Source organism: Gallinula chloropus, assembly GCF_964237585.1.
Source record: "Gallinula chloropus genome assembly, chromosome: 10".
Classification (NCBI taxonomy): domain Eukaryota; kingdom Metazoa; phylum Chordata; class Aves; order Gruiformes; family Rallidae; genus Gallinula; species Gallinula chloropus.
The window spans coordinates 22020490-22039875 of record NC_140095.1 but is presented as its reverse complement, the minus strand read 5'-3'; the positions used below and the strand labels follow the sequence as shown (position 1 = coordinate 22039875).

The 19386-nt window shown below is 56.3% G+C and overlaps 1 protein-coding gene across 1 annotated transcript in view; it reads right to left on the bottom strand.

The window, feature by feature from the left end:
• Positions 1-19386, bottom strand: part of ARHGAP26 (Rho GTPase activating protein 26) — a gene marked incomplete at its 5' end in the record, with an annotated part of 119577 nt that overhangs the window by 64724 nt on the left and 35467 nt on the right. The window contains one exon of the mRNA XM_084268755.1: positions 14672-14750. Coding sequence (XP_084124881.1) covers positions 14672-14750 — 79 coding nt within the window. The remainder of the gene's footprint in view (positions 1-14671; positions 14751-19386) is intronic.

Sequence of the window (19386 nt, the reverse complement as noted above, 5' to 3'; positions counted from 1 at the left end):
GTGTTGTGAAATAACCCTGTGCCAGGGCAGAGCCCCAGCAGAGCCCCACACCCACGCTCGGTCACCCGACACGGCAGTGTCCCCCCACGGGGAACACAGGCCTGCGTGGGCCGCCAAACAAAGCCCTCAGCCTGCCCACCCTTCCTCTGCCGGGAAGGAAGCCAGCAGCCCCCTTCCAGCGGGCCTGAAGCACGGGAACTGATTTAATCACATGCCACCTCCAGGAATAGCAGCGGGAAGGGGAGCTGCCGGGGCGATGGCGGCAGCAACACACCGGGCAGCCACCGCGCCCGGGGCAGCCGGGGCAGGACAGGCTGGGGCCTGCGAGCCGCTTCTCCGCCTCTCCCACCAGACGGTATCAGCACTGAGGCCAGAGGTTTGGAGGCCGCCCCTGGGCACGAGGGTCTGTGTTTGAGGGGGGTCCCTGCTGCGGGTGGATTCCCCCATGAGCTCCAGCCGCAACACGAGGCCGGGGGGCTGACAGCGTGACGTGAAGGGCCGGTGCCAGCAGCACGCTCCCTGCTGACCACAGCACACCTCAACACATGCTCACCCCGGGCACCCCAGCACCCCAAACAAACCCCATAAGTCATCTGTGTGTCTCGCTGAGCTTCTGCAGTCACTGCTGGGCCACCCTGGGAGATGCTCTCCTCGGAGGTGAGCACCACACGGCTGCTCCTGCGCTCCCCTGCCTGCCAGCCACAGTACCAGCCTCGCAGGCAGCCACCCCAGCTGCAGCCCAGCCCCATGAACACTACCTGCATGGGCAGTCGGGCTGGAGAGCTGGCCGAGGGCACTTGGCCTTAAAGAGCCAAAATGAGCCTCTTCTCTTGCCTCCTGCCCATCCCTCAACGCCATCCTCTGCAAGGCAGGGCACCGTGGCCAGCAGGACGGCTCACATCAGCTCCACGTGCACCCAGGACATGCTCAGGGAAGCACAAACCTAACACAGCAGCTCAAAGGGCTCAGCCCCACTCCTGGAAGGCTCCCCAAGGAGCACCTTCTCCCTCTCACCCTCGAGGGCACCAAGCTGCACAACGCAAACCAAGAGAAAATGCATCATCCCACATCTGGAACCCAGGGGATGAGTCAGCAGCAAAACCAGCTGTAGTCAGCAAGTGAGCTTTCCTCCATGAACAGTGTTTATATCGAGAAAATAAGAGAAGTGAAAAGAGGGAAAGAAGCCAGCAGCGGGCTCCTCCCGCAGCGGGGCTGCCCAGGAGCCTGGCCACGAAGGCGACTTCCCAAGGGAAGTTTCTCTCTCCAACCCCAGCAGCTCTGAAGGGACCAGGCACGGAAGGGACCAGGCACGGAAGGGACCAGGCACGCCATGACAGCCCATGCCACACCACACCACGCAACATAACCCTTGTTCAAAGGCTGGTGGACACACAGCCCTTCCTCCAGACCCCTCACGGCCCTGCAGCCTGCCCTGGCTCCCTCCAGACACCTGAGTTAACACCCTGCAAGCAAAGGGAACACTCTATGTGACAAACTCTGATCTCACAGCTTTGCTTTCCTGTTCCAGCCAGGTCTCTACCCAAGAAGTGCCCCCGGTCCCAGCCCCACCGCTGCCCCTGCTGAGCACACGCCAGCTCCTGTGCTCAGGACACCTAAATATTTTCCAAATCCTCTGGGTCAACCCGGGTTTCAGCCACTTGCTCTGGCACCTGATGTGCTCCTGGCACAGCTCCACTCTCTGCTGTCCTCCCGCCAAGGGCTTCCTCTGCTGCCCAGGCCCAAAGGACCAGTCATGCAGCTCGAGCGATGCTGCGCAGCACATCGGCTGCAGGGGAGAATGTGTCTGCCTGGGTATTCGCCCTTCCAATTTGGTTATGTGAAACAATTAAGAGAGGCTGTTAATCATCAGAGGCTGCTCTTGAAAAAAGGGAGAACAGCTGAGGAAACACAAGATGCTTATGCCATTAATTGCAAAGTATGTGCACAGTGAAAAGGGGATTTCAGGCAGGAGTCAACTCTGCAACCATAAAACAAGGTGATACTATCACCCTACATCTATCTTCTTAAGGACAAAGCTTTTATCTGTTGTCAGTGTATTAATCCATTAACACCACTCTACAACAGCAGGGTTTTAACCAAGCCCCAATTCTGTAATATCATTTCCTTTTCCAAGAAAAACATTACTTTGTAAGAGAGATCCTTTTCCTATATTGCCTCCAGCCTTTTGAGGAGATACACGTTATTATTTTTAGGATTACAGACAGTTCCCAAGTCTGGGGGTCAGCTGTGCAAGCAGCCCAGAACAGACCCTCCAGCACCCAAAGGGCCATCATCCGAGCTGAGCCTGCGGAGAACCCCAGGTCCTGGCCTGGCAAAGGTCACCCCTGCCCAGCCTGGCTTCAGGAGCAACTCCTGCCCTGCCCACAGCCAGAGCCGACTGCTCTCTCCTCGAGTCACTTCTCCATCACCACACACATGGCCCAAAGCACAGGCAGAAGAAACACAGACCAGTGCCCTCACTCCAGTCCCCCCCTTCAAACTTCAGCTCTGTTGTTACCACGTATGAACACCTACGTTGGAGCTGTGGGCAATATAAACATAAGCTGAAGGTTCTCATAATCAAAACTCCTCCAACAGCCCCATCCACAGCCTGAGCTACTTCTACAGCCACCATTCACAGCCTGATGCCACCTTCTGCTTGTGCACAGATGTGCTGAGAAGAATCCAGGCCCTGGGGTTTTCCAACCTGCTCCTAAATGAATCACACAGGAGTGTGCGCAGAGCAAGGGGGGGTGTGGGCTGTTTGGGATCAAAGTGGATGGAGGGAAAAGGTGAAGGAAGTAGCTGGAGTTTGGAAGGGGAACTAAGAAAAGATCATGTTGAATAATATCATATTCTCCCATTTCAGTGTTCACATTGGCTGCCCACGATGTCTGTCAACCTCTCCAAGGCACCAACTACGCTTTCATAGGGCAACCACACACATACACATCCTGGGGTAGAATACACCATGTTTCTACACAGAGCAGCTGCTTCTTTAAAATTCAAGATGGGCCGACCAAAGTCACGTCCCTTGGAGGCTGCAGATGGTTCCCAAGACCTTTCAGGTTCCAACATCAGCACAAAATTCTGCTCTAGCTTCCCAGGGACAGGAGGCAGCTGGGATTTGCTGGATGTCCTGGCCAGCAGCAGAGTCCTCCTTCCACAGCCATGGACAGGGGGATCACCACCCACCATTCCAACCACCCTTGGCCGACATGCTCCACCTTACGCTCCTCCTGGGAGTGCTGGGACCTTCCCTCCAACCCAGTCCATCCAGACCACGAGGACTGTCAAAAGGGGCTGGTCCTGCCAGATTTCCTTGGTCTCCCGAGGAGCGCGGTGCTGGTGGAGCCCTGAGCAATAGGAGGAAGTGCTGCAGCGTTATGCAATTTCCTTCTGATTCATATTCAGAAATCCTCAAAACAACCACGAACGAGTTTTTCAACTTTCAGATCAGAAGATGCCCCAGCCAAGGGAGTATAAATAGAAATCATTGTATTCCCTCAGAATCGGTAGTCCAACTGGCTTGCCAGCCACCCAGGGACAGGTTGTGAAGACAGGGGCAGGAGGGGCACAGACACTTTACCTGGGTGTTTTGCAAGCTGCCTGTAAACAGAAAGGGGAGCTGGAGTGACAAGCATGCAGAGAGGAGTCCAGCCACTCAGACTGACTCGGATGCTGCTGGGTGGGGTGGCTGCAGCGCCCTGAAGCTGCAGAGCTACCGCTGCACGAGGGCTCGCTCAGCCCAGCCCTGACAGCCACATGCTGGGACTCTTGCACATCCCTTTTCCTACCTGTTCCATTGCCCTGTGCAAGGGACAGCAGAAGCACTGCTTGGACAAGTCTGTTCTCTTCATCTTCATCTCAGGTGGACTCTGACAATGCACCCCATCACTTCCTCACAGTCGAGATCCCAACGCCCTCATTCCAAGCAAACGCTTGGTCCAGCACCAGAGAGACAGAAGGAACAGTTGAGGCTGGAGAGGTGGGTGGGATTCCCCCTTCCCACAGCTGCCCAGGTGTGGATGGGAGAGCGCAGAGAGAAGCGCCCTAAGCCAGCCCCCTGACACAGGGAGCACCTCTCCAGGCCCTGCTCTCATTCCCAAACCCCTCACAGCATGCACAGGAATGCCCAGAGCAGGGCTCCAGCATCCAGACACCTGAGGGTCCCTTCATGCGATGGGGCAGGCGTGCCTGGCCAGGGGAGGGCACTGTATGCCCTGCCCTCCTGCAGCAACAGGGAAGGGGAGACAAGGAAGGAAGGGAAAAAAAGAGAAAAAGAAGAGAAAAAGAAGAGGGAGATGGGCACAGGTCTGTACCACGCCAGGCAGGGTCCTCTGCACCTGCTGCCTGAGCAAGCTTGGCACCCCGTGGTAGAGCTGCTATGCTGGGACACAGCCCAGGAGCAGGATGCCAGCAGAGCACAGAGCAGGATGGCTCATGTACAGAAAAGCATATTTCCTTGTTAAAAGCAGGACACCTGGCAACTTTGATGAAATCAGCCCTTGTTTCTGGCTCTGCCTTATCAACCCTGTGTTCTATTTTTGTCCCAGAGCCAGGTTTTCATACTACAAGCAGGATTTTCAGAGTTAGACTACACTGTGTTGTGGCTAGAAATAACCTCCCTCGCTCTGCGAGCCAGAGCGATACGGGTAAGAGGAAGATCTTTCCCAGCCCACATCCCTGCAGCCCTCCCTGCAAGGGGGAGGGGAGGAGAAAAAATCTGCCTTGCTTCCCAAGCCAAAGACTTGGCAGGGCAGCAGAAACCCGCTGCGAAGTGCTGGTTTATGTCATTCAAACGAGGGCTGTTCATTTGGAAGAGGGTGGCCCAGGGTCCCTGGCAGCTCCTTCCTTCCTTCCTTCCGCCCTTCCTTCCCTCCCAACCTACTGTTCAGCGCTCAACTAATGCGCTGCCATCAGAGCCACCCCCCCACCTCGCTTCCCTCCTCCTTTCCAACATAAATTTCAGCTCTGAACTCTCTCCCGTGCCTGAGCCTGATTAAAAGTGGGGGGTGGGGGGAAAGAATCTATCAAAAGCGAAGCATCTGGGGGCTCGAATCCTCTACACGGGTCTTGCTCTTTTGTCTCTCTGAGCTGAACTAAATGATGGTTCTAATTAAAAACAAGCCCACGTTTTATTACAAGTGCAGGCATTCCCAAGAGCCTCCGAAGCCGAAGCCGAGCGGGCTGCCCGCCAGCCATCTGCACCGCTGAGCTCAGCGCGCTTATATAACCCGCCGTGTTTGTCACCTAAGGGAAACAAATCACCTGGGTCAAACTAAGGGGAAAAAAACATCACCTGGGTCAAACTATCGACCTCCCATGTCTGGAGGTTAGAGGGGAATCCGGCAGCACACGGCTTGCAGGGGTAAAAGGAAGGGGGTAGGCGGAAGCGATGGGAGCGGAGCACGTCGGGCAGGCAGCAGGCTCTACAATCATGTAAGTAAAGGTCAGCTGGTTTAGAAAAATACATTTTTGGAATAACTAAAGTGCTTAAAGTTTGACAAAGCAGCGCTTTTAAGCGAGCCCAGCAGAGCAGATAGATTCAGATCACTCCAGTAACTGATTAAAAGTGAAAACTTTGACTAGTTTAACAGCTTCCCCTAAGTTTTCTAGGATGCTTGAGCAACAACTTGCACATCCTCCTCTGCCAGCTATCTGCATTGGAGCCCAGCCAGCTTCTCGCTCCTTCTCTCCCGCAAGCACACACGCCCTTCCTCCTCTCAACGTCTGCCGATGAGCAGGGAGCCTGAGCACATCAAAACCAACCTAATTTTAAATGACAGTGTCATCTTTATTTTTAAAGTAACTGTAAGGCAGACGTGCCTCGTGCTCCTCCCCTGTGAAAAGAGCTCTCACACCGCCCAGTTGTTCCGAACAATGGCTGGTGCTTTAATGCCAAGACCTTAACATCTCTGAGGTGAGATCACTCCTCATCCCCGGTCTGCCTGGCCGCTCGCGGGGAACACGCTGGGTCGGCTGTCGGGCCAGGCGTGCTGGTGGCACAGACCCCGGTGCGGGGACCCCCAGGCTGTGGGGTCAGCAGAAAGGAGCCCACGATCCCACTCTCATCCACGATCCACCACAGCCTGGCACACAAGCTGCCTTTATCAGTACTCACAGCCTGACTGCTCTGCCAGAGCCCAGTGCAGGCACAGTGCTACCAGGGGGCTGCCAGCAATGGCAAACTGAGGGTGGCACAGGACAGAAGTACAGAAATAAGATGAGGAAAACTTCTCCAGTCTCAAAGGGCAGACTCTTCTGATGCTGTGGCTAGGAGAAGGAAGAAGCCAGGGTCAGGGAGTTTGTAGACAGCCAGTAAATCACCGCTTAAAATGAAACGTGAGGACCAACAAGGGAGGAAGCAAAGGAAGCGGCTGGTTTTGCAACAGGTCGCACAACGAACCACTTCAGTCTGCAGAGCAGAACAGAAGGACTGATCCAAGAGTCTGTTCAAATTGGCAGAGAAGTTTGTTCTACTAACACAGAGCCGTTCCCTGAGCTTCCCCACGTTTGTGGAGCTGTCTGCTCGAATCATTCGAGGCAGAGGTGATAACAGAGCCGAGAGGAAAGGAAAGCAAACGTAGCCTGGCCTGCCTCCCCAAGCCAGCGCTCCGTGCCTCCCGCGGAGCTGCCAGCACAGCTGGACAGCCGGAGCCGCGGGGCGGGCAGCCAGGCGCACACCGAGCGCTCTAACGACAGCGCTTGATGCAACCGCACGCAACCTCTCCGTACGCTGGTTCTCCCGTCCGGGCCCAGGCTGAGGGACGAGTTCCCACACGCCAGCTCATCCCTGCTGTTCACACACACAGCGTGCTCACCGCCAGGCACTGCAGCTCTGGCTCCATCACAGAGTCACCAGGTTGGAAAAGACCTTTAAGATCATCGAGTCCAGCCATTCCTGTGCTGTGCTAAACCACGTCCCTCTCTTCACCTTCCCCAGGGACTCTGCACACCCAGCTCACACTCACCTCCTCCCCTGACAGAGGAGAAGACAAGCCCACACTGCAGGACACAGGCGGGCATCCCACTCCACAGATGTGTCCTGGGGGTCTGTGCCCGGACCCTGCACTCTGCTCCAGTCCTCACTCCTCACCCCTTTGCCTTGGCGGGGATGATCTGCAGTGAGGTAACACAAGGGACCAGGCAGCCACCAGCACCTCCCAGCAGAACCCAAAGGGACAGAGAAACCCAGCTCATGTCACGGGACCAGCTGCCCCAGTCTCCCAGTAAAGCCCTGCTCTGCAGCCCGCTGCACAGCACGGAGCCCAGGGATGAGTGTCACAGCAAAGCCAGTTGCGGCTCTGAACACCAGGAAGAACTGTGAGGCATTCACAGGCCAGAGATGAAAACCAGAGACAGGGACCACTGCTCTGCTTCCCTGTGTCACAGAATCCCAGAATCCCAGACTGGGCTGGGTTGGAAGGGACCCCAAGGATCACAGAGCTCCAACCCCCTGCCACAGGCAGGGACACCAACCTCCAGGCCTGGAGCTACACAAGGGTGCCCCAACAACAGAGCGAGAAGAGGCCACAAACATCCCAGAAGTGGGTGGGATAGTGTTTTCAGGGGTGTAAAAGCAGTACCAGGGGCTCTCTCCTCATTTCCAGGTGACACTGAATGCCCCTCTCAGTTCTTTTCTCTTTGCGACCCAAACAGCTTCCTGAGCAAAGGACACAAGTCTGTCCAGCTGAAGCAGCAGTGCCTCTGGCTGGGGAAGCCACCAGCCACCAAAGCTGCATTTGCTGGAGCCATAAATAAAAGCCTGAAGTCAAGGCTTAGGACCTCACTGGCTTAAGTGCTTTAGAAACAAAATAAAAGCTTCTAAACGCAGTGTAAAGTTACCACTACTATAGGCTTAAAATAGGATACACAGGGCAGGAGAGGGAGGGGGAGGGAACAGCAGTAAGAGCAGGCAGGACAAAACTAACATGGAAGAATGACAACTCCCCATTCAGTCTGAAAGCTCCTCCGAGGATCCCCTCCCACCACCCGGTCCCCAGGAAGGACAAAGAACTTTCTTGGGCAAAAATCTTCACCTGTGGGGTGCAAAAAAGGCCCAGCAGGAGCTGCACCAGGCTGGGCTTTGCTGTGAGGCCGGCAGCAGGGCTCATGTCCCTGCAGCTGCACGCCAGGCACCTCCACGGGCCAGAGGTGCTGCCCTCGGGAGCAGCTCGGATGCTCCCAGGCGCTGAGAGCACGGGCAGAGTGCAGCTTCGGTTCAGGGAAAGGTCACTGGGTTGTCTGGGTCAGGGAGGAGATTAGAGGAGGAGAGAACAAGAAGACAATAGAAATTTAGAGATTGAGAGGCGGCAGGGTGGGGGGAAAAAGTGAGACAGCAAGGAGAGGGAGAGACAGGGAGATGGAGAAGCAGCAACTGGAATGGGTCAGGTCATGGAAAACGGAACAGAAAGAGAATTTGCCATAAGCAAAGCAACACGGACAGGAAGGCTGGGGAAAAGCTGCAAGATAAAGCACACACAAACAGCCATCCTTCTCTGGGAAGTCCACAGGAACACCATCAGTGGGATCACAATCACAGACTCATAGGGGTTGGAAGGGACCCCCAGAGCCCATGGGGTCCAACCCCCTGCCCAAGCAGGGTCCCTAGGACAGGGCACACAGGTCGGTGTCCAGACGGGGCTGGAATCTCTCCAGAGAAGGAGACTCCACACCCCCTGGGCAGCCTGTCCCAGGGCTCCCTCACCCTCACCGGGAAGTTCTTCCCCAGATTGGTGTGGAACTCCCTGTGCTCCAGCTTGTGGCCATGGAAAAGGTCAGGCTGGAAGAGACTGAGAGGACACAAGCTGAAGAGACAGAGAGACACAAACCAAACCCTGGAGACCACCAGAAGAGTAATCACGGTGATCACTCTGACTGCTCACCAGTGCAAGAGAGCAGACACAGACCTGGAGCCAGAGATGCTCTGGGGGAAGATTTTTCTACCATCTCTAGTGCTTCTCTTTCCTCAGTGCTTACCAGTTTACAGGCCCCAGAAAGGCACTGCTGACATCTCCAGCAACCAAAGCGGTCGGTCCCCCAGGCCTGGAGCTGCACACACAAGGGCCCCATCTCCATCACAGAGGGGCTGCAAGCTGGAAGCGCTGAGCATCAGAGGCACTGAGTGCAGCACCCAAACCAACGCAGGAGAAGAAAGTGACCTCAGAGGAGCTGGAGGTGAAATGAATTAAAACAACCAAGTCAACGTGGAGACCCAGCGAGACCCAGCACACCAGGAGAGGGTCGGCAGTGCCCGGACGGTGCCCAACCTGCCCCCTGGCAGCCGGGTGTTGGGACCACAGCCCGGCAAGTTAATTTATTTTCTGAATGAGCCAAAATGACAGGAATGCCAAGGTTGAAAGCACTGGATGGAGTTCAAAAGACATCATTTCCACTGGGAAATTAATCTCTCACCATTTTGTATAATTAGACAAGGAAAATGAAAAACAATTTCAGAAAGAATTCCCAGAAGCAATATCCCAGGAGGAGGCGGGAGGCCAGGGCGCTGCGTGTTGGGCAGGAATGCAGAGGCTGGGCTTGGTTGTTAGGCTGGGGTTTGCGACACAAACACACCACCACATCTCCAGAGCTGCGGTGCCGCGCGGGCTCCGGCACTGCCGAACAGCTGGCGGTGGGAGTGCGGCTGGGGGGACTGGACAGAGGCGCCTCCTGGCACATGGTGCTGGTTAGTATCATCCTACCACTGCCAGCCTTGGCTGCCCAAGGGCCACTGCTCCCAGCGACACACTGACCATGATGAGGAACTGGGGGGAAACACCATGGGGAGGGCTCCTGCCCCACCATCACCCCACCCCTTCCCCCAGAAAGGCCCAGCCCCACACCAGTGACACACCATGGTGGCAGCATCATGGTGGCCTGGAGGCCACGGAGGGATGGGAGGGGAGAAGGACCCCCATGGCTGAGGAAGGAAGGTGAAGTTGAGAGACCTCAAGTTGTGGAGGTCTGTGCTTACCTCCCTTCAGTTTACTGCAATGAAACGCTGACTGCCCCCCAAATTCTCCATGTCTCCTTCTGGGCAGCACAGAAGGAAGACAGAGGAATGGAGGCAGCTCTGCTTCTGGGCCAACGTGGGGATGAAGCCAGACAGTGAGTGCTGCCCCCACCCCACGCAGCGACCCTGGCTGAGCACACGATCGGGGCTCCCCCAAACCCGCAGCCCCCCGGGCGGATGGGTGAGGGCAGCCCGGGCAGCCCACAGAGCCCCGGGGAGTGTAAAGGAGGGCTTCCCTAGACCCGCGGGGGCACAAGTGCAATGAGTGGGCTGGTCTCAGCTTGCCATCTAGTGGAGAGTGGCCGCAGGGCCTTCCCCCATGTCGCCCTGCTCCATTTTGTGCTGCCCACGGGGCCCAACCTCAGCTCCCAACCCAGCGCCGAGGTGCCACAAACACCCCACATCACCCACTCACCCAGCGCCACCGAGCCAGAGGAGCTGGGCTCTGCCCAGCCGAGTCCTGGCCGGGAGCCCGGCAGCAGCACAAAGGGAATGGAGTCCTTCCTGCCCACTGCAACGGGTCACATCGCCCCAAGCTGCTGAGAGCTGCAAGCGAGACCCCTCAGCACCCACAGAACACTGTGGTATCGGACCCAGCACCAAGGAAAGGCTCCACGCGCTGTGCCTCACCCAGCACATCCCTTCATTAGGCCAATGCACAAACTCCACGCCATGACCCACAGTCACAGGCAGGAGGCCGAGGAGGAGTTTGGGCTGGGCTGGAGGAGGAAAAGCTCAGGACAAAGACTAAGGTGTGCTGCTGCAGGGCAGGCAGGAGCCAGGCAGCGGCACAGCCAGGCAGAAGAACGCTTCCAGCAAAGGGCTGCTGGTCCCTGCAGACCTTCGGCACTGAAGGGAGGCCTGAGGGAGTTTAAGTGTCTCCATAACATCTCAGAAATCATTTAAAAGGCATTGTGGATCTCACCCTGGGGACACCCATTAATTCAGCTGTGATACTTGTGAGCTTGGTGCCTTCCCAGCACTGACAAACATCATCGTGTTTCCAGCCAGGCCCAGCCCCTGGTTGGGAACATGAACACAGCACAAAACCCAGACGCCGCAGCCACCTCAGCTCCCCGCTTCGCACAGCTCAGCAGCTCTGCAGCCCCGCGTCCTCACATCCAGGAGCAGGCACTGACCTGGGAGGGAAACCCTGGGAGGTCTTGTAGACATCGGAGAGGTGAGGTCCTGAAATAGCCTTCCAAATGGAGCAGAAACCTCACCTGCTTTCCGGAGGTTGGAGCTTCACCACACAAGGACTAAGACGGGTGACTTCAGAGACAAGCTGGGCTCTCCCAGCACAACCAGGCTGGCTCCTGGGCAGTCCTGGGACAGAGCCCACCGCCCCCTGCGATGCCTTTCCATCATCACCAGAGGCACCAAGGGACTTTGCACGTTTTCTGCTCTAGGGAAATTGCAGGTTATGTTACAGAGCTGGGGTGAGGTGGCAGAAGAAAAGGGGAAAGCGCTGCTGGTGTCTCCATTTCGGAGCCCTCCCACCCCTGCCAGGGCACGAGGCCCGGCCCCAGCCCACGCTGCACCCGGCTGTACACCACTACCCAAACCAGCTCCGGTACGAGACTCTGGCTGTGTTTTTACAGACTCTGAAGAGCAAAAAGGAAACAAAACAAATGGAGCAAAGGGCAGCGTGCAGGAGTGCCAGAACAGCCCTGCTCAGACCCGTCCCTGTCCCGTTCCCACTGGCAGCATCACTGGCTGCAGCATTCACACTTAACACTAATGTCACCACCACGGACACCGGATTAACACGGCTCAGCACGGACACGGCCTAACACGTTTCATGCCCTGAACACTCTGGGTGCCCCTGTCCTGGGAGTCTTGCTCTCCCAGGGAAACAGTTTCATGTCCTGAGCACTCTGAGCCCAGCACCCCGGTTCTGCCCTCGCTGACCCAAGACGATCGCTACGATTACCGACCTGCTGGGAAGGTACCAGCAAGGACCGTGACACCACCATCTCTCTTTGGCTGCACACTTGGCAAGCAAAGACACAACCTGACTACAACCCTTATCTTGCTCAGTTCTTCGCCACAAAGCAAACAGCCTAATTCACTCCCCACTCCCTCCTGCAGCCTCCCACAGCCACTGCCACCAGCCAGCACGGCTTCTAGGGCTTGACTCGGGTTCCAATGGAGCTTCAGAACCACTCTGGCCTCTACCTGAACATCTGCAAACTACCAGAGGAGAAAAACATTAAGAGACTTAATCCTCAATACCCAAAAGGGAGCGAACGGGGCCGCTTAGTTAGTTAGTGCCTTCTCCTGTTTCCAGCCTCTGTAACTTAAAAGAAAACCCAAAGTCAGCACAGGGGCTTTAGTCAAATTCATAACAAGTGGTAAGAGTTAACAGACTGATGATAGCTATCTGGAGGCTGCTTTGACTGCAAGATATATAATAAATCTTTTCAAGTTGTGACAAACGTCTTGGCTAATGCAGCCCACGTCCTGTGTTTAGATCTTACTAGAATGTAATACAACGTTTGGGTTTAGTTTTTTAAGTTATAATTAAGAAAAACTCCTGGCCACTTTAATCTCTGCACAGCCTGAATTTGCACATGGAATTACTGTCCCCACCGTACCAACCTTTCCCACACCCAACAGTCAAATCCAAGCAAAACCAGACATCCTTCTCAGCAGGGTCTTTTGGTTACAGAAGTACAGTCATATGGATATTTCTAGGAGTCCAAAGGTTAAATCCTTGTCTCTTGCTCAAGAAGATCTCTGCGGAGTAGGTAACATCCCACACCCTGGTGTTGCATGGTAAGAACCCAAACAAAACAGACCAATAACTCCACTTGTGATGGATGGAGGAGGATAACCAAGAACAAGGAGCTAGCTTGTCTGTCAACCATCTCCGCACCATCTCTGCCAGGAAAACCCCTTGTGGATCCATTTCCATACAGGCTTCATTCCCACACCACACCTGAAGGCCAGGTTGGAACACCAGCAGCACTTAAGTGCCACGAGGCATTGCATTAATGCTCAGCAAGGATCCTTGACGTGCTGGCTGAGCGAGCTCCCCTCAGCTGATGGGCACGATAGGGAAGAGCAGAGATCCGCAGGCAGCAGCATGAAGAGCTGTGTGCTTCTGCAGGAGTTCACGTAACCAGAGCCTGGAACAGGCTCATCCAGGCAGTCCTGCCCCGGTGACTTCACCTGTCGCACGCGTAGCACTTCACAGGCACGCAAAACCTCTGGCTGTGTTCCTACAGCCCGATCCTGACAGGCTGGCTCTGCTGCTGTGCCAAGCCCTGGTCACGTCTCCAGGTCAGTATGTGACTGTTGTCTGTGCACAGCTCACCGGGTTTCACATCCTTGTGACACCAGCTCCCAGTGGAGGTGACACAGCGGGAAGCAGGCGACCAGGAGGAGGACAAGGTTGGACTAGGAACCTCCCAAAGTCCCGTCCTACCTGAATCATACGATATTCCCTGAATCCAGGCTGAGGCCTGGCTGCAATCTGCCAGGAAATCCTTTACCTGGAACCCAGGGCAGCACCCTCAGGCACACACACACCCTCTCCGACCTCCAAACCGCTGCACATTTCAAAAGCAGCTGCTGGATGAAGCCCAGTGCTTTCCAGTAAAGAGCCCCTGTGCATCCACATCTCACCTGCCTTTAACAAACTTTTTTTCCTGACAAACAAGGGCCTTTTCGTGGCGCTGCTCCGATCAGTCCCAGTGTGTGGCAGTGGGACCATGCTGGGACGGGACACCCTGCTCCCCACGCGGACTCTCCTCTGACTGCCAGTGCCTGACTCCAGCCCAGAAGCACAGACACCTACTCCAAAGACAGACGGGCTGTCCTGTCACAGCCCTGGCTGCTCTGCCCAGCCACAGAGTTCCTCCCCGCATCCTGCTCTGCTTTTGGCCAGCCCGAGGCACAGAGGCCCACAGTCTGCACAGCTCTGCTCGGCTGTGTTTGCCCTTCGGTACCAAACGGCCGCCACGCCAAAACCAGGCAGGACCACGCCACTGAGACACGGCACCCACAGCAGCACCCCTCCAACGGCACCCAGGCAGAACCAGGCAGAGCCCTCCGAGCTTGGCAGCGGAGCTGGCATGACACACACCTTTAAAAACCAAAACCCCAGCAGCTCAGTTTTCAGAAAACCTCCTCAGCCCCTTCCAGAGCCGAGGCAGCCCACACAGCCCCAGCACAGCAGGAGCAAGACACAGCAGTGAGGAGGCTGTCACTGAGCCTGGGGAACAGCAGCTACGCTCCTCTGCTCCAACGGAATCTGCACTTCTCCACCAGACCCAGAAACAGCTGCTGGAGGAGCTGCAGGACTCAAAAAGCCCTGGAAATCTACAGCGTATTTTCTTCCACTGCTCTTTTTGCCATGTTTTCCTTTCAGCGCAGCACAGCAGCGTGTTTGTGCTGGCCAAGCCTACCCTCCTCCCTTCCACCGCACCTTCAAGCAATCCGAGCACAGGAGATACAGTATTACCTCAAATATTTAACCAAGGGATTAAACTATTCTCTTGGCAGGAGGTGTGAGCTGCCCCATGGATACAGCTCTCGCAGCGGCTGGCAGGCGCTGCGTGACAGCCTGCTCTGCAGCGAGCGCTCTGCCCCGGGCTAGGAAAAGCTCCCCACGATTCTCTCTGAGGTTTCCTGGCTGCTATTCCTGCTCACCGGTTCCCGGCCGTCCATCGCCTCCATCCACAGCCTTCGATCCTCTTCCGAAAGCGCCTGCATGGTGATGACGCCGGGCCTGCGGAGACAGAGGGCACGCGGTCAGTCAGCTGCGGGGTGGGAAACAAAGGTGGTGGCAAAGATGATTTTCCCACAAGAGAAAGAAAGGAAGAGGGGAAGCTCCTTCCTAGCCAAGCCCAGCAGCACGGGGCTGAGGCCAGTCTGACCCTGCCAGGGATGTCCCTAACCAGGACCCGCACACGAGCAGAGGGTATCTCCAACCATCCACACTCATTGTCGGTAGTTTCAGGGTAAGAGAGCTGGATGCCAAGTTCTTCCTCTGGCTTTTGGCCAGACAGCTCACCTGTGCTTGGGCTGAGCACGTCCATGCAGCAGCAGGAGGAGGCAAGGAAGGCAGCCAAGGCGGGAAGCCAACCGAGCAAGCAGGAGACCCACACATCCCAGCCCACCACGTCCCACCACCACCCCAAGCGCCAGCTCGCTGGGGGGAGCCTTCAGCAACGTGAAGGGTTTCATCCCCAACGTGCCTGTGCCAGCATGGCTGCACCAGTCCCTGACCAGGGCCACATGCTCCACGCAGTGACAGCAGCGATGTGACCCTGGTGCCAGCAGCCTTGCTGGGGCAGCGCTGTGAGGAGTCCCAGGGGGCCCCAGGGTGCTGGGTCCTGCGCCGGCTGGTCCTGCCCAGCCCTGCCACCCTTTGCCAGCGCACACATCACAGCCCACGAGCTGTGCTGCAAGCCCAGCCTCCAAAAAAACCCTGTGTTTGCTTATTTATTTTAAGGAGAAGGGCAAAGAGGCCCAAGCACTTGCAAACAAAGCATGGGGAGCCAGGGGACAGCACCAGTCCAGCCCTCACCCTGGGGCCAACACCCCTCTGCCACTTCTAAACCCATTCCTGGCCTGCCTGTGCCAGGCAAGGAGTTAAACCTTAATCCCCTGGAGCTCTGGTAAGCATGACCACCAGTGTCACGATGGATTTAACGTGGTGAAGAGTGTTTTCACAGCTTCAGGTGTGGCTGTGTGTTTGCAGGAGACAGGAACGTGCCACAGAGGGTGAAAGCCAACGCTGTGCTCCCACAGTTCACATCGTGAGCTGATGATTTACTGCCTCCCGCTCAGCTGCAGGCGTTCCATCCCCAACACCCACCGATCATCCCACAGATCCAGGCATGAAAAGCCCAGCCCAGCCCTACGCCTCCTCAGCCTCACACCTTTGGATCTGGGTCTCCAGCCTCCAAAGGGGTTGTCGGATCCTGCAAAGCCCACGGTGGGGCTGTGCTGCCCACGGAGCACCTCAGGGAGCAGAGGGAGGCCCCAGGCTGGGTGAGATGGCCAAGATCTGTTCTATTTGTTTGGTCTAGTCATCCTGCTTCCTCCTGGGCTATTTTCAGATGCATTAGCAGAGCACAGCAGCTATTTCTGCAGAAGGAGAGCGGGCAGAAGCCCTGGCAACGGGGGAGATGCAGGCACAGCCAGAGTGCTGCATGACTCGGCGTGCTAGGGTGGTTATCAGTGCTCTCTCTGCAGCAATGCCTGTGGGGTTTCATCCATCAGAACCACAACAGCAGAGAACCTCTGATGCTGCTTTTCCCATCTACAGCCAAGCACAGCAGCTCCCGAAAGGGAGAGTGCCAGGATCACCCCTTGCAGGGCACCAGGCTGCCGTGGCTCAAGGTGGGAAGAGCGATTTGACCTCAGGAGCTGCCTCAGGACTGTGTCCAGCACACCACATGGGCTCTTTTCATCCTCAAGAACTGATGGAGGTCTGGGAAGAAGTGCCATCTCTAACTTGCACTTCCCAAAAGCGATTCAGCAGGAGACCGTGAGCTGCAACACCACTGTGCCCGAGTCCTTTGGTCCCTGATAAGAACTGATTCTCTGTTAGAAAACGTTAACTGGGGCTCTTGAAGTGGCGGGTTTGGCCTGTCTTCCACCACTCCTGTGGCACACATGGATAAGGAACAAGGGATTAACCCTTCTCCCTAACTCTGCTCCCCATCCAAGCAACCCAAGAGCTGCTTCCCCCCACAGACACGGCAGCTCAGCACGGCCTCACAGCGGAAGCCGTGCATTCAGGCTTGCAACAAGCCCTGCTCCAAGTGAACCAGCCCTAATGCGTTTGATCTCCGCTAATCCCATTGGTGAGTCAGTCAATACTCACCAGCTTAGTGGTTTGGAAGTTTACTCATTTCGAAGGGAAGAGGAAACCACTTAACCATCACCCCATCTGAGAAAGAAAACGCTCCACATCCAACGCCAGACACTCAAAACACTGCACAAAGCTCCTTGTTGTGCAGAGACAAAGCCAGCCCAGAGTGGCCCCGGGTAGCTGCGGAGCTGTGGTGGCATCAGCTATGGGCTGACAGCAAATCCTTCCCCACAGCAGGAGCAAAGAAGCTTTTCCTTGGGTGTCCAGAGGCCTCAGCCTCTCCCCTTTCAGCCAGGGCCCAAGCCTGAGCTGAAGATGAGCTGCTGCTGAAGGCTCAGATATCCCAGGCAAAAAGTCCCAGAAGGACTCTGGTTCAACCAGGGAGACTCTGGAAAGGGAAATACGGGGATTTCTGTCTCTTTAGCTGAGGCATTTAAACAAAGACATTTAAACTGCTCATTTGTGGTACATTCCACACTGGTAAATTCCACACTGGACTCCCAGGGAAGCACTGCAGTCCTGGGCAGTGCTGGTATCTGGCATGCCAGGTTCCCTCCACACAGGGCGACAGGGTGATAACACTAAAATGTTTGTTCTGCCTCTGAGCAGATAAGGACTCTTTGGGCTTCACTTCAAAGCCAAACTTACTTCACAGCACGAGGGGAGGGGCTGTGAAACTGAATTAAAGAACTGTTTACATTGCAAATGGCTCTGCATTTCCTCCCACAGTGTTCATTTGCCAAGGCATCCACTGCACCACTTCCCCCAGCAGAAGTGTCTTCCTGGTCCTGATGCATCCCCAACGCCCCACCACCGTGTCTCATTCATTGTTTACCTGGACGATGCCCACGGGGTACCACGTGCTTAAGAGGCAGGTAGGAGGGCTGCACCCCACTAATGCTATCAGCACCCAGCCGTGCTCGACTGGCTCTCTGCAGCTGGCCCCATCTTCCTGGGCTTTCCTTCACGACCAACCGCTCCCAGAAGCGGGCTCCTTAGATTGCGCTATCTCCGTATTCAGTGTAGAGCCCGAGACAGGGAAGGTCCTTCTGGGGCTCCCTTTCCCAAGAGATAAACAAAACCTGTCTCACCTAACGTACTCGTGATCCACATCCCTGGGGCTTATCTAGATGTTGTCAATGGGCAGCAGCACCCCCTTCCCAGTGCCAGCCCCCAGACCGTCCCACCAGGACGGGATGCCCTCCTGGATCTGACATCCAGGAGACACACACCAACACAACCTGTCGTGCCAATCGAGATAAAGGACCTGCTGATTCTTCCCTGGATGCTGATCCCACATTTCCACCTCCGGGCACCAAAGGCCTTTGCCTTCTGTGGGGTGGCAAGGGGGGAAAAGGACATTGTGTGATCAGCAGGGATCCATTTCCAGCCTGAGCCGATGCAGAAGCATGAGACCAGAGTGGGAGATGCCAAACACTCCACAAGAACATCTATTTGCAGTCTGCTGCCATCTAAAAACGAGAGAGATTTTTCCATATGAGACCACACAGGAAATTTGAATTTTCTCAGTATCTCAGCCTTTGTGAGGAGCAGCCTGGTTTTAAGGGGCTGTGACTAAGCACACCAAAAAAAAACATGAGAGGGTCCAATAGCTTTTCCTTCTTCCAGAAAAACAAACAAATAATGGCAGCACTAGAGACAGATAAGAATTGCCAACTCCTGCAGCAGCTTATCGTATCGAGACAATCTCAACTGCTGGATGAAAACCCACAAGAGCAGATTAATAACAGGGTCCTGAGGGCTGAGCAGAGCTGAGCACATGGAGAAGGAAGTTTGCAGCCCCGGAGCAAGCGGAGCTGAGCACCCACAGGCAGGACCCCACGCTCGTGGGGAGCTGGTCCAGGCACCAGCACCCAGATGTGGCCCCAGAATGAAGATGAGAAAAGATGTAAGGAAGGAGGAGACTGTTCCTGAACTGGGAAAGTCTCACTTGCCTGTGCAAAGCTTAAAGCACGGCTGTTGGTAAACCTGGTGACCCCCCACCAGCACGTTCTGCAGGGCTGGTGAGGGTCCCCGTGGCTGCTGAGGGGGGAGTGAGCTTGTCTGCTCAGTGCCAGCCCGCTGTGGCAGTGACAGCCCCACGGATCGCTTTGTTTGAAAGGTCACTGGAAAGGCGACACCGGCAGCGGAACAAGTACAAGGTGTATGGCACGTGCTGAACGAAGCCGGGGGAACACCAGCGGCGGGGTGCCCGGCACAGCCAGCCCCGGGCACAGCCAGCCCCGGGCACAGACAGCCCCCCAGCACAGCCAGCCCCCGGGCACAGCCAGCCCCTGGCACAGACAGCCCCTGGCACAGACAGCCCCGGGCACAGACAGCCCCCCAGCACAGCCAGCCCCCCAGCACAGCCAGCCCCCGGGCACAGCCAGCCCCCAGGGCACAGCCAGCCCCCGGGCACAGCCAGCCCCCGGGCACAGAGAGCCCCTGGCACAGACAGCCCCTGGGCACAGACAGCCCCTGGGCACAGACAGCCCCCCGGCACGAGGAAGAGGAGGGTGAGCTGGCCACAGGCAGGTGGCAC